The sequence below is a fragment of the Bos grunniens genome, chromosome 17 (genome assembly GCF_055505025.1).
Source record: "Bos grunniens cultivar Pamir isolate PY7600 chromosome 17, Bosgru_T2T1.0, whole genome shotgun sequence".
Lineage (NCBI taxonomy): Eukaryota > Metazoa > Chordata > Mammalia > Artiodactyla > Bovidae > Bos > Bos grunniens.
The window spans coordinates 12,817,205-12,831,926 of NC_141181.1; the positions used below are offsets into that span (position 1 = coordinate 12,817,205).

At 42.8% G+C, this 14,722-nt stretch overlaps 1 protein-coding gene and 1 non-coding gene across 13 annotated transcripts in view; both read right to left on the reverse strand.

Moving 5' to 3' along the window:
- Positions 1-205: 205 nt before the first annotated feature.
- The window catches only part of MMAA (metabolism of cobalamin associated A), a 28,943-nt gene continuing 14,426 nt past the window's right edge, over positions 206-14,722 (reverse strand). For 4 of the 12 annotated variants that reach the window (XM_086346504.1, XM_086346503.1, XM_086346505.1 and 1 more), the window contains 6 exons: positions 12,566-13,069; positions 9,417-9,539; positions 6,184-6,354; positions 3,652-3,737; positions 1,583-1,732; positions 206-559 (listed from right to left, as the gene is read on the reverse strand). In XM_086346504.1, the coding sequence (XP_086202630.1) occupies positions 269-559; positions 1,583-1,732; positions 3,652-3,737; positions 6,184-6,354; positions 9,417-9,539; positions 12,566-13,010 (1,266 nt within the window). In that variant the 5' untranslated portion in view covers positions 13,011-13,069 and the 3' untranslated portion in view covers positions 206-268. Of the gene's footprint in view, positions 560-1,582; positions 1,733-3,651; positions 3,738-6,183; positions 6,355-9,416; positions 9,540-12,259; positions 12,328-12,565; positions 13,070-14,722 lie in introns of those variants that run through there. The other 8 variants (XR_015144159.1, XM_086346511.1, XM_086346508.1 and 5 more) reach the window with 5 other exon arrangements.
- On the reverse strand, positions 12,239-12,310 carry TRNAW-CCA (transfer RNA tryptophan (anticodon CCA)). Its single transcript has one exon. It is a non-coding gene; the product is annotated as a tRNA-Trp (tRNA).

The following is a 14,722-nucleotide window of genomic DNA, read 5'->3' on the forward strand; positions in this document are numbered from 1 at the left end:
CTGAGACGCCACCCTACAGGCCACCACGTCAGGGTATGAGAACAGGAAGAAGGGGAGCTGAGGGACATACATGTACCTTGCGCATGCTGCTGACCGCCTGATCTTTGACATCTGTAGCTAATGGTCTTTGACTTTCCAAGCATGGTTCACAAATAAGGAGGCCGAGGGGCACCACAAGAGAATTACTGGAAAGACAAGCACACAGTTGACTTTTAATATTAAAATACTTTATTAAAAGATATATTAAAATCACTGTGTAGGCTGCACTTCATTCGTGTCTGCTTTTAAAAGCTTTCAACAACAGGTCTGCTGCCAGTCCTGGGGATAGGGCCCCACTGAGAACCCTCTTTTCCAGAAGAGGAATCTGTTCCCGGACTGCGGGGTGGGTCCTGAAATGCTCTATGACGTTCTCCTGAATGAGGTTCCACATCCAGACCTTTTGCTGCTTCTGTCGCTTGGCAGCCAGCTCCCCACTGACAAGCATCACCTCCTGGAATTCTTTCATTTTATCCCACATTTCAGTGATCCCCTCTCCACTTCGGGCAGAAATACGAATTACCTGTTGAAAAGGGAAGAAACAGAATTATTGTACTCACAATGACAGAAAACCCTTTCGTGGGGACGCTGGCATTTTCCAATTAATATTTACAGTCTATGGAAAGAGGTAAGTGACAAAAATGAGATCTCTTATCACTGTGTCAAAGTAAATACACTGAGAAATATACTAACATAACTTACTAAGATTACTAAGTGCAAAGCAGAAATCAGACACAGATTCTAGGTCAAGTTTTTAGCTCAGAGGTTTATTTTGACCAAGGATTGCTTGCACGGTCTTTAAAGGTCACAGAGGTAAACCATGGGAGGGTCACTGGGATGAGACGGGCAATGCTGCACAGGTTTCCCTGAGGCCTGAGTGCCATACAATGAAACCGAGTTGAGAACACAGCACTGTTCCGTCAAACTGCCTGATTCAGCAGGTGCTATGAACTGAGCATCAGTGCCCACACAGACAAGGTGGCTCCAGACACAGCAAAAAAGACAACATGCTGGGAGCCAACGGCAAGAGACGTCACCATCGTTCTCATTATAGCAATGGACGCTTCTTCTTTAATAACACGGTGTCCTTCTACAGATAAAGTGTCCCCATCAATATCACTGCATCACTTACTACTGGATTTTTTTTTCCTTATTAAAAACATCACCCAACAAACATAATGGGAAGGAGAGTTACCGTATCAAAAGACTTCTCTCTCTTACTCAAACTCTAATGTAGATAATCAAGTCATTAATTGCGCCATAATCTTAAGGGTGTATCTTTTCAGAATGGATTTGCCATCACTTCCAAACAGCTTGAGCCCAGCATTAAGCAATCTAATCTATCACCTCACATCCAGTTTTTGACATCTGGTGGTTGACGGACTGTACTTAAAATCACTACAGGCTCTGGCTTTGTCATAATTTTTAAAACTGTGATCTCATTCAAGCAAAGATGGCCTGTATGTCTAGCTTGGGACTTACATCCCCTCTTCTGATGTGCACAGTCTACTCGGGGAGAAAAATGCAGAACGGAATGCAAGCTAACCTTTGGTCTCCAGACTCCTGAACGCCTGCGCAGTAATTTCAGTGCGCTCACATACTCTGCTTGTATCCTTCGAGCTGGCACGATCAAGTCTCCGTCAGATTTGGTGATAGCCACCAAATCTGCCATCTCCACTATTCCTCTTTTGATGCCCTCGTGAGAAAAAGAGAGGAAAGTGACTTATCCCAAATATTTAATGCTAGAAAACAATGGGACACCAGTTCACACTAGGGTTTTGAAAGTCAAATACTATGACTTTTTCTCTGCACCTTCTACTAGGAATCACAATTATTTGATGGAATTTACTCAAAAGCATTGAGTCTCAGGATTATGAAAGTCATTTGTAATATCTTTTTCAAACTTGGAGACTAACATGCTGGAATACATTCGGAATTAGAGTAAATGCATCATTCAGACACAATGTGATTCAGTGACAGGAGACAGTTTACACGGTCTCATGATGGATTCCGCTTTTCCCAGAGCTCACCCTGCAGGAAGCAAAATCATCATCATTCAGGTGCTTCTAAAGAAGAAAACACCCTGTCACTAACATACGCATTTCTAGAAACAAAGTCTTTGAAGTTTCCCTTAAATAGATGGAGTTTTTTTTTTTTTTTTCTTTCTATTTGCATCTGAGGAAAAAATAAGCTGATGGCTAAAAATGTCTCAATCTCTTGATTTAAATTACACTGCATGAAAACATGACAAAAATCCTAAGGCCAAACCTTATGTGGAAAATGAATATTTTGCTATCTAAGATTAAAATTCCTTTTCAAGCATTTTAAAACATAACTTTCAATGATTAAATTCTACTAATGTTTTTAAACTGCAGCAACCAGAGTCTGATGTCACTAGTTTTTCAGAAATTTTCAACTGAAAGTGAGGTGTTGTATAATAAAGAGCTTAGTGGAGGACAGAGGAGCCTGGTGGCTGCAGTCCACGGGATCACAAGAGCAGGACGTGACTTAGCAACTGAACAGCAGCAGCAGCAACAGCTGGTCCTTGTCCGAGGCTCCTGGGAGGTAACCTCCAGGGCCTTGTTGTCTCCCGAGTGACAGGAGCAACTCCATTATTCACAGTGAGTGCCTAGGACAGTGCCTGAGTTTATGCAAAGAGATCATGCGGAATGGGGGCTGACCGCACCAGAAGTCAACCACATGATGAGGGGGCAGGGGCTTTGAGCCATGTGAGCAGCCTGATAGCCTCTGGGGGGTGGGGTTTGCAGACTGAGTTTCATCACGTGGATGGCAATTTGGTCAATCACGCCTCCATAATAAAACCCCAACAAAAACGACAGGCACCGAAGCTCAGGAGAATCCCTGGCTGGTGATACACATGAGTGTGCCAAGAGGTGAATGTGTCCCGAGGACACAGAACCTTCGAGGCTGTGACCTTCCAGACCTGTCTCTGTCTGTCTCTTCATTTGGCTAGTCTTGATTTGTCTCCTTTATAATAAAACTCTAACTGGTGACACAGTGCTTTCCTAAGATCTGTGAATCCTTCCAGTGAACTACTGAACCCGAGGGGCAGTGCAAACCCCCACTTTGCGGCCAGTCAGAGGCATGTGGGGCCTGGGAACCCCAGGCTTGCTGCTGGAGTCTGGAGTGAAGCCAGTCTTGTGAAGGGTGGGGCCCCCACCCTGTGAAGGCTGTGCTAACTCAGGGATTCAATTCCAGACACGAACTGCAGGCCAGAGGAAGAACTGTGTTCTATAATACACGAACTATACTAGTGGGATCCCAGTTTAAAACCAAAGAAATCTCTCATGCGGGGTATTTTTTTTGGAACAGTAGTCTCTCGGCTGGAGCTACTGCTAAATTGGCACACTCGCATGTCACAGGTAGAAAAGTCTAAGCTGTATGATTAGCTCAAGGTCAGAAGTTCTACAATGATAAGTCGGGAAAAAAAAATATGGAGACTTTGCCTGCCTTAGGTATTTTAGCCAATGTGAATGATATTTCTTCCCCTACACTAATATCAACTTAATTGACAAAAAACCACAACATTGGGAACTTGTACTTTCAGAGATGTATACTTTGTGTTTGTGGGGGTGAAAAAGTCAAAATAATTACCTGTAATTCATCTCCTCCTGCTGGTGGCAGTAGTAAAATGAACATGTCAACCATGTCGGCGACAGCAAACTCCGACTGTCCCACACCTGAAATTGTAAGTCACAACTGTCCACTAAAAGTCACGAAAATCTGACTTTCTGACCACCCTGCGCATCACCTCCATTCCAGTTCATGAGTCACTCAGCATCACATGCTCAACCGGATCCCACTTTAAACACCCACCTCTGAACAATGCATTAAAAGCTGCTGCCTCACCTGATGAGCACAGCTGTCCTCCCCACCTTGCCCCCGCCCCCATTCCCACCGGCTCAGTCTCTGAACAGGGAACGTGGAGACCCGCACTTCCTCCTTGCTCGAAATGCTCCTTCTCGGCTTCCCTTCTGAGGGTGGACAGCCGGAGCACTCGATTCTAAGCTTAGACCAGGCCTGTCGACATGGCAGCTTTCTTGCCTCCTCATCCTTCTACCAGCCCTGCAAACCCCACCATGGATCAGTGCTACTGTCTGCGTCTCTCCCAGAGAAATCCCTGGACAGCGTGGACGGGTGCCACCAGAGGGTCATGGGCTCAACGCCAGCTCCTCCTTCCTCGAGGTCCAGGAAAAGCGATGCCCCTCAATGCCCTCATGCAGCTTCCTTCCTGTTTCCCCAATTGCAGTGCCCCCCAACCGGGCCACGTGCACTCACTGCTCTGAGTCTCAGTGGAAGGCCCTTTAGCCCCTCTGTTACTTAACTCTGCTGCTGCTGCTAAGTCGCTTCAGTCGTGTCCGACTCTGTGCAACCCCATAGACGGCAGCCAACCAGGCTCCCCCGTCCCTGGGATCCTCCAGGCAAGAACACTGGAGTGGGTTGCCAGTTCCTTCTCCAATGCATGAAAGTGAAAAGTCAAAGTGAAGTCGCTCAGTCGTGTCCAACTCTTAGCGACCCCATGGACTGCAGCCCACCAGGTTCCTCCGTCCATGGGATTTTCCAGGCAAGAGTACTGGAGTGGGGTGCCGTTGCCCACTCTCCCTTTAAAACTGAGTCCCTCTGTTACCTCGTCCCCAAAGTCTTCCCCGATCCCCTAAATCTGAGTGAGGTTGTGTCACAAACGCTGATCACACAGTAATACAGCAGACTGTCTCTCCATAGGAATACGAGGTTCTCAGTGTTTCCTTTTCAGTATATTCACTGGGTACAACTATGTCCCAGGGATATAAAGATAAAATAAAACATGATGTGCCCAAGTACATTAGCTTTCTTAATGAAAACATATTGTAGACACAGAACTGCTTTAAGAAAATGGGGTGTTATGTTTTTTGTTTGGTTGGTTGGGTTTTTTTTTTAGCCATGCCACAAGGCTTGTGGGATCTTAGTTCCCTGACCAGTGACTGAAACAGGGCCATGGACGTGAAGGTGCTAAGTCCTAACCACTGGACCACCATGGAATTCCCAAACTGGGTGTAAAGTAGCGTTTCCACAGGTCGTCCTAATGCTGACAGTTCTCCTCTGGCACTGAAAACACACCACCTCGTGTCATCACTACCCAGACATAAGGCTTATCCTTCGCCAGACCGGATGAATCACAAGCAGGAATCAAGACTGCCAGGAGAAATATCAACAACTTCAGGTATGCAGATGATACCATTCTAGTGGCAGAAAGTGAAGACGAACTAAAGAGCCTCTTAATGAGGGTGAAAGCAGAAAGTGGAAAAAGTTGGCTTGAAACTCAACAATCAAAAAACTAAGACCATGCAATTCAGTCCCACCACTTCAGGTAAAAAGGGGAAAAAGTGGAAGCAATGACAGAGTTTCTTTTCTCGGGCTCCAAAATCACTGCGGATGGTGACTGCAGCCATGAAATTAAAAGACGCTTGCTCCTTGGAAGGAAAGCTGTGACAAACGTAGACAAGCGTATTAAAAAGCAGAGACATCACTTTGCCGACGAAGGGCCGTATAGTCAAAGCTACGGTTTTTCCAGCAGTCATGTACGAATGTGGGAGCTGGACCATACAGAAGGCCGAGCACCAAAGAATTGATGCTTTTGAAATGTGGTGCTGGAGACGACTCTTAAAGAGTCCCTTGGACTACAAGGAGATCAAACCAATCAATCCTAAAGGACATCAACCCTGAACATTCACTGGAAGGACTGATGCTGAAGCTGAATCTCTAATACTTTAGCCACCTGGAGCCGACTCATTGGCAAAGACCCGGATGCCGGGAAAGACTGAAGGTGGCACAGGATGAGATGGTCAGATAGCACCACCGACTCAACGGACATGAGTTTGAGCAAAGTATGGGAGACAGTGGAAGAGAGAGGAGTCTGGCATGCCCATGGGCTGCAAAGAGCTGGACACAACTTAGCAACTGAACAATAACAAGAAAGGATCATAGCCCACATACTCCTATCTCCTAAAGAGTCTGAGATAGCTTATATTTAATTATCTCTTTACTAAGTATCTGCTGAATGAACAAAATGAAATTAGTCGTCACTCGTCTCTACAGAATGTCCATTATAACAGTACTTTATTGTTATGAAATAGAAAACACACTCACCCACAGTTTCAACAAGGATGATGTCATACCCGCCTCCTTCGCACAGAAGGATAGCTTCATTTGTGGTCCTCGTCACGCCTCCTAAAGTGCCTCTAGTAGGAGAGGGCCTGATGTACGCATTCATATCTCTAGATAACTCAGTCATTCGGGTTTTATCACCTAAGAGTGATCCTGAAACACAGTTACATTTTACAATCATAGAACACTGATAAGGGCCAATGATCAATCAGCCAGTTCTTAGGGGAAATGCTTTAGGACGTTTCTCCCAAAACCTCAAACTATATCTCATACTATTAAAACTTTTTTCCAACACAGTGTATTGTAATGATACCAAATTAATCTGTTTAACATTTCCAGCCCCTCAATGGCTCACTGACTAAGCAGTTCAAATATAGATTCTTCGGCCCTGCATTGGAGGCCCTGAGATTGCCACCTAATTGCTTGTCCAATTCAGCTTCTACTAATCCCCAAACCAATCTTCCATTTCAGCTGGGGTGGTTTCTTTACTGTCATCTTAACGTGTTTATCAGTATCTAGAGATACGTGTACTTGTCACACCTGGGGGGTTGGGTGTCCCCTGTATCTGGCAGGGAGAGACCAAGGATGCTGCCGAACATCCTTCAGTGTGCAGGACAATTGCCCACAACATGGAGGGCCATTTAAAGAGAAACTCTGCTTTATCCCGTGTTTGCTGTCTGTAGGATCATGTCTCACATATTCTGTACACCTAATGCTTGCTCACGGTAGGCAATTAACACAATACCTATGGAACAGAACCGGTGCTGTTTCAGGGCTTACTGCAGTTATTTTGGCAAACATCAGTACCTGCAAATTCTAGAAGACTGAGAGCTCTAAAACTAGTGAGATTACCTTGTATCTTCTTTTTCTTAGTACACAGTAGCATTTCCAGAGTTTGATCCCTGGGTCAGGACCATCCCCTGGAGAAGCTAATTGCAACGGACTCTAGTATCCCTGCCTGGAGAATTCCATGGACAGAGGAGCCTGGTGGGCTACTGTCCATGGGGTCGCAAAGAGTCAGACACAACTGAACAACTAAGCACATAATAACGTTTGAAGGGGGTGGGTGCTGTGCTAACCTGAATTTTAATTTCAGCTTAAGAGCTGACTTGTCCAAGGCTGATGCTAAACACTGAGGCGTTCCTTAAACAGATGATCTTATCCCTGATGAGTCCAATTTCAAATTCTCATAGGTTCTAATTCTACAGCATGTACTTACGACAGAGCTCAACTACCGTATTTACTGTACACAAAATGTTGTTCTAAAGTAATTTTCTGGGTGAAATCATCTCTGTGTACGTCAACAATCTGCCAAAGCTACACTTTAAATTATTATCCTATAGATTCCCTACACGCCAAACTAAACATTTATGAAATTACTGTCCCATATAGCTGTCCGTCAGTAAATCCAAAACTGTTGACTGCAGGCCCTTAGGAAGGTCTCCAAACTTCCACTGCAGGGGGCCTATGAATCCAAAACACAGTGAGGGTTGACAACAGGCTTCTCAAACTTCAATGCAATGCTATTTTCAACTGTTTATGTACTGCTGCAATGATAAGGTAAGACTGCAGCGTCCTGTTTATCCTTGTTTTTTCTTTCAAAGTCTATGTATTTTCACCTGAAAAAGGGATCATTTTTGGTTTGAGAAAAGTCAAAAACCACATGGCTATGCAGCTTTAATCAGACTACCTTTTTTCAAAAACGACATTTATTTAAAACTTTTTATTTATTTCCTTTTTTGGCCGCACTATGCAGCATTTGAGATCTTAGCGCCCCACCCAGGGACTGAACCTGTGCCCCTGGAAATGCAAGTGCAGAGTCCTCACCACTGGACCACCAGAGAAGTCCACTCCGCTTATCTTATGCCACCACTGCTGCTGCAGCCATCTCAAGCTACTGTTTCCTTTTGCCACTCCAAGTATGAGAGAGTATTTATGAAGGTGAGGAGAAAAGCCTTTGCACATATATGGAAATAAAGACCACTGTAAATAAATTCTTTATACCTTATTAGTACTTTACACCTGCTAGTACTTACCTTTAACAAAGTTCTTAGACTATAAAAAAAGATAATGCACTGACATGGATTTAATCTTGAACTTTGCAAGTATAAATTTTATTTTATGGTTAACCTTTTCATTATAGTGAATCAAAAACTGTGAATGTTATCAGCTAAATTTCTCAATGGGTGGTAACAGGAATTGCTATCCACCTCTCTGTTGATCTAAAGCCCCTAAAACATGATGATGATATCTTTACTTTTTAGCATTAAACCCACAGGATATAAAACAACCCTTCCACAAAGCACGCTGAATTTCTCCCTTCACAACACGCATTACCCTGTAATGGACTGCATGCACCTATTTCCCTCACAAGATATAAAGTTCCACAAGGCCAAGAGGACTGTGTCTTATTTACCATTAAACAACCCAGCATGTTCTTTGCACAGGGTCTCGCTGTACGTGCTAAAATACTTGTTAAATGAGTAACTGCCACGTGAGATGCTTAAATCATAAAGAGAAGAGAAGAAAAAGCTTTCCTGAGTATTTATATAGCATGCTTTATGTTTCCCTTAAATGATCCTCTTGGGAACTAAGTTTATCCATTTTATCTCTGATGAGCTGCAAATTAAGCTCTGAGTGACTGCATGACCCCAAATCAGTAAGTAACTGCACAGCACCATGTGCAGCATCCCGGGCTAAGTGCCGCGGGGAATCGCAGTATATCACACGGTCCTTCTAGGAGCTTTCTGTTTAACTGAACAAGAAGTAGAAACAGGTGACAGGTGAAACAGAGCATGAAGATTTTTTTCTTTAAGCTTAAGTTACAACAATATGAGGAAATGAGGGAGTGAGACGTCATTTTCTGTGTTTCATAGGGGTTGATGCAGGCAGGAAAGCCAACAGGAGGGAAAGGGGCTGAGCCCCAGGTGTGACAGACAAAGCACTGACATTTGCTTTTGATTGTCTTCAACTTCTGGCACTTGATCTCCTAGTTCTCTAAGTACCCAGCTTACTCCTGGGTGACCTGGAAGCTAACCTCCTCTGGAAAATCCAATGACCCAAACCATCTCCCTCAGGCTCCACCTTGCCCCCTGAACTCTCTACCTTCACTGAAACCGAACTCAAATCTGGTTCAATTTGCCCCTAAACTGTAACGGAGAGCTGGCCCCAGGAGCCCCTGCTCTGCAATTTACAAAGAGACCAGTGATACTCACCACCACTAGTACAAGAAGAAGGGTCCACAGCCAGCACAGATAATTTGTGTCCTCTCTCAGTGAGCATTTTTCCAAAATATTCTATAAAAGTTGATTTTCCAGCACCAGGAGGCCCAGACAATCCTACGGTGGAGAGTTTGTAATTTAATTAAATAAATGAAATCAGCACAATAAGTTTTATTAGACTAAAATCTTGGGCTTCCTTCTATTTATAATTTATTAAAACCACCATTAACTCAGTTTAACATTTCCTAAAGCAGTAAATGAAAATCTACCTATTTATCTACTCCCTGAGTAACAGGGATACACAGAGGAAATGATTCTGAGTTCCATATGTTCACCAGATTCACTTGTAAATATTACTAAATGTGATTTTCTTTTTTACTATAATGCAGATCTTTGGGGGCCGATTTCATTTCCTATGTTGTTACTGTGCTCAATTTCTACAATATCTGCCCACCTCTCACCACAATCAGGAATTATTCCACCCACCCCAATGCCATGTTCACATTTGAAAAACACCTCTTTACTCCAGAAATTCCCAGTAACTGAGAAACTAACTTTCTATTTATGAAAGATAATTTTTCATCTCACCCATAACTCAAAGAAATAATATAAACTGAATCCTGGGGAAAAAATTATATTAAGAAAGAAATTCCCCTATTTTGAGGGTCCATAGAGCATGGAAGGTGAAAACACAAACTCTGCAGTCAGTTGGCCAGTTCTGTTTCTAGCCCTGCCCCTCACGAGATGCGTAATCTTGGGCAAGTCATTTAATCATTCTGTATGCTAAGTATACTCTGCCATAAGATGGATGTAAGAGCACCTTTAGGTTATTGTGAGGATTAGATGAGTTAATTTTGCAATATGTTTAGAACAGCACATGGTGTCGAGAGAGATATATAACTATGTTCAATAAAAACTACAAAACATAAGGACTTAATTGTAACTACACTCAAAAGTATGTATGGCATATGGTATGCTTGGCACCATACTATAATTTTCAGGGCAGGTCTCTGTCTTAATCGGTGCTGAATAAACATTTGTTGCTTTAATTTATGCTGGTGATAAAACAACTGCAACCAACACCCAGGTTTATCTGGCCTCGTAAGATCAAGATGGAAGAACCAGAAGAGTGCTGTGAATTTCCATGAAATTAAAAGACACTTGTTCCTTGGAAGAAAAGCTATAACAAGCCTAGACAGCGTATTAAAAAGCAGAGACATTACTTTGCCAACAAAGGTCCAGATAGAAGAACTGATGCTTTCAAACTGTGGTGTTGGAGACTCTTGAGAGTCCCTCGGACAGCAAGGAGATCAAACCAGTCAATCCTAAGGGAAATCAACCCTGAATACTCATTGGAAGGACTGATACTGAAGTTGAAGTTCCAATACTCTGGCCACCTGATGCAGAGTCAACTCATTGGAAAAGACCCTGATACTGGGAAAGGTTGAGGGCAGGAGGAGAAAGGGGTGACAGAGGATGAGATAGTTGGATGGCATCACCGATCCAATGGACATGAATTTGAGCAGACTCCAGGAGATAGTGAAGGATGGAGAAGCCTGGTGTGCTACAGTCCATGGGGTTGCAAAGAGTCAGACACGACTGAGCAACTGAACAACAGTTATGTGTGAGTTGCTCATTAACTCTAAGTATTTCTGGACATTTTCTCTTCAAAGATTCTCTACAGCCAGTAAGTAAACACTTGCTCATAACTGGAACTTCTCTATGGGAGTTTGCTGTTTTATCTGTCTACAATACATAATGATTATTAACGTCCAGTGCAGTACCTTCAAAAAGAGACACCTCTCCTTAAGGCAGAAGAATAAGATGGAGGAAAAATGTGGACTAGTACAAATAGCAGTCGGTAAGCTCTTTTTGTGGAAAAGGAAATGGCAACCCACTCCAGTGTTCTTGCCTGGAGAATCCCAGGGATGGGAGAGCCTGGTGGGCTGCCGTCTATGGGGTCGCACAGAGTCAGACACGACTGAAGCGACTTAGCGGCAGCAGCAGCAGCAAGCTTTTTTTGAAATTATCTTTATTCAGGCCTCATTACCCACAAAATCTAAGAGGTTTTAGGCTCTATACTGCAAATAAACTGAGATATAATGTAATGCCAATCCATTTTTAAGTGTATTTACTCACGCCTCAAAAACGTTCTACACTTTGTCCACCACTTCTAGTTGTTTTAAGTGGGCGGGTTGGTTGGAATCACTTAGTCTGCCATCATGAAAAGCATGCATCCTACCCAAAACTGATCTGCTTAATTCCTTCTGGTCAAACACATCCACATTGTTCTAGAATCCACAATTTTGAAAATATAACAAGTTTATTTGCAATTACAAAAACAGGTCAACTGTTCACGAAATCAAGTGAACATTTTAGACAGTATATGAACATGGAGTCACCTTTAAAATACATTTGCGTATTGAGATGACTATGCTTAGAGCCAAGCCATTTCCGGAACTCTAATAAAAAAGTATCTGACAGAAGTGAAACTGGCCTGGAGAAAGACTAATGAAACACCTAAGAAGCAGAATTTTGCAATGTGATAAGGACAATTATGGCTGATATAGCCCCAACCACAAGGAATTCACTTTAGACTATTAAGCAGATATTCTGCTGAGAGAAGGGAGGAAGCCAGTGGACACTTCTTCCTACACCTGTTTCTACTCTGGAAGCCACAGCAAAGAAAGTGTTAGTCGCTCAGTCGCGTCCAACTCTTGAGACCCCACGGACCATAGCCCGCCAGGCTCCTCTGTCCATGGATTTCTCCAGGCAAGAATACTGGAGTGGGTTCCCATTCCCTTCTCCAGGGAATCTTCCCAACCCAGGGATCAAACCTGGGTCTCCTGCATTGGAGGCAGATGCTTTACCATCTGAGCCACTAGGGAAATCCACAGCAAGGTCTCTGCCAAAATAGAAATCTCATATTATTCTCTTAAAATACAGAGCCTTGGTTCAAATGGTCATGGCATTTCCCCTCCACACCAATATAACAAGACTAATGTTTGCAAAGAAAAGGCCTCTAAAATTAATTCCAAACTTCTGCAAGAAAAAAAAAAATCCCCTTTAAATCATAAGCTATTTAGACTTATTTTAAAAGAGAATTTTGAAAAATATGTACAGAAAAAAAAAAAAAGACTGACCCACTCGAAATGCTAGTGGTTTTCCTTTATTCAAGTTTTCTTGTTCTCTGTGGTGGGCTAATACTTTCTGAAGAAGCACCTGGGCTAACTCCTTTTTCCTGCTGTGTGTTGATTCTACAAGAGTTATGGCCTCCGCCAAACAGGCCCTCTGGCCTTGGATTAAACCAGCATAGAGCTTATCCACAAGTCTTTGTTCTTTATCAGAAAGCCCTTCTGTATGTTCCTCTAAGGTTGTTTGCAGACATAATTTTCTTGTTAAACCATTCGATGGCAGCATCCACTTTGCACAATGAAGTCCAGGAGAACTGAGCGGCTGAGCACACGGGACTCCAGATCCGAGGTGAGGACTTGGGTGAAAGATGAAGCGGTAACATCGGAAAGGTGTTCTCACAAGGCCTTTTAGGAAGTGCTGGTGAGGACGCTGGAGCAGCATGGGAATATTCATTGTGCTTGTAATTGAAGAAAACAATGGATGATTTTTGGTTCAATGTGACTTGTGACTCCCTAAAAGAGGAAAAAAAACGTATTTCGCCAGTTCAACATCCAACTAAGATATTAAATGGTGAAGTGGCAAGCTTAGTGTCCTCCCTAGATTCCAAAACACACAGAATCAGGGATTTTGATAGTACAAAGGCATAAAAGTTTCTTCCCAAACTTAAGAGCGAAGACTCCCACCTTGTCCAGGGTTAATATTCAGAGTAACCCAAACCATGAAACTGTTGCTCTGCTGTGAAGTGCACAGCACATTAAAATTTTCTTTTAAACAAAAACCAAACCAACTCCCTCCCCCCCAAAAAACCACAACCCATTAGGATAGAAACTTTACATAATGTTATTTTCTTCTGTCTACAAACCTTTTATTTATCATAACAATTTCCTCAGATTGAATATACCCTATTTTGAAACTCATTCAATAGGTTAAAAAAAAAAAATCCCTTTGTTATTCATCTCCACAAAAGGAAAGTGCCTAGTAATACAGGCATTGAGGCATAAGGTTAGATCCATGTACGTATTCAAATGGGCTTCCCTGGTAGCTCAGCTGGTAAAGAATCCACCTGCAATGCAGGAGACCCTGGTTTGATTCTTGGGTTGGGAAGATCCCCTGGAGGAGGGCATGGCAACCCACTCCAGTGCTTGTGCCCGGAGAATCCCATGGCCAGAGAAGCCTGGTGGGCTACAGTCCATGGGGTCACAAAGAGTGGGACACAACTGAGTGACTGAGCACAGCACAGCATGTATTCAACAGACTTACCTGGAACACAGACAGACGCCAAGAATAGTCTAACATTCCACACAAACCACCACACCCACCAACACAAGCCTGTGTGGGAAATGAACTGTGGGCTTTCTGGAACCTGATCCAGTGCATCTCAAAGTATGGAAAGAACCACTTGGGTGCTTTTAAAACTACATACCCCAGCCGCAAGAATTAGAATCTCTGTGGGTAAGCACACTAAAGTCGGCACGACTATGGAACTGGACAAGGGTGTGTTACTTAGATTTACTAATATTCTGCTCGACTGTATTAGCCAATGAAGGCTGACAGGGTCCACTGAGAGTCAGGAGAGTGCAGAGGTTATGGGCCATGGCCACTCGGCATCTCTGCCACGTAAGCAATAATGACCTTGGGCAAGCTACTTAACCACTGTGCGCCTCAGCTTCCTCTCGAATTAAGAGAACAGATCAAGGACTAGGAAAGCTGTGAGAACAAAATGAGTTAATTCATATAAGCAGCTGGGGACAGTGCTTGGCACAGAGTAAGAGCTTAATAAACTTAATTAGCTTTTATTATTGAGATGCCAATTTATAAAACTTTAGTAAAAATTATGTCAGGCAAATGACATATAATGCTTAACTCTCCATTCATGATTATTTGAAATTTTTGGTTTTCAAGTACCATGTAGCACAATGAAATAAATTACTTTATTGCTCTAAAGTACCTCTCTAAATTATATTTCAAGGCCAGCAGAAAATTAATTTTAACTAAATAACAGTTTTATTAGGAGAAAAAAAGAAACATTTTAAGATTTTTTTTATTGTTAGAACTATAACTGCGCATCATTTTTCTATTAGTCTTATTCTAAAAGTACAATTTAATTTAAAATGTGTAAAAATGTATCCAAAAGTTCAAAACATCCACTACCACCCTTCACAGAA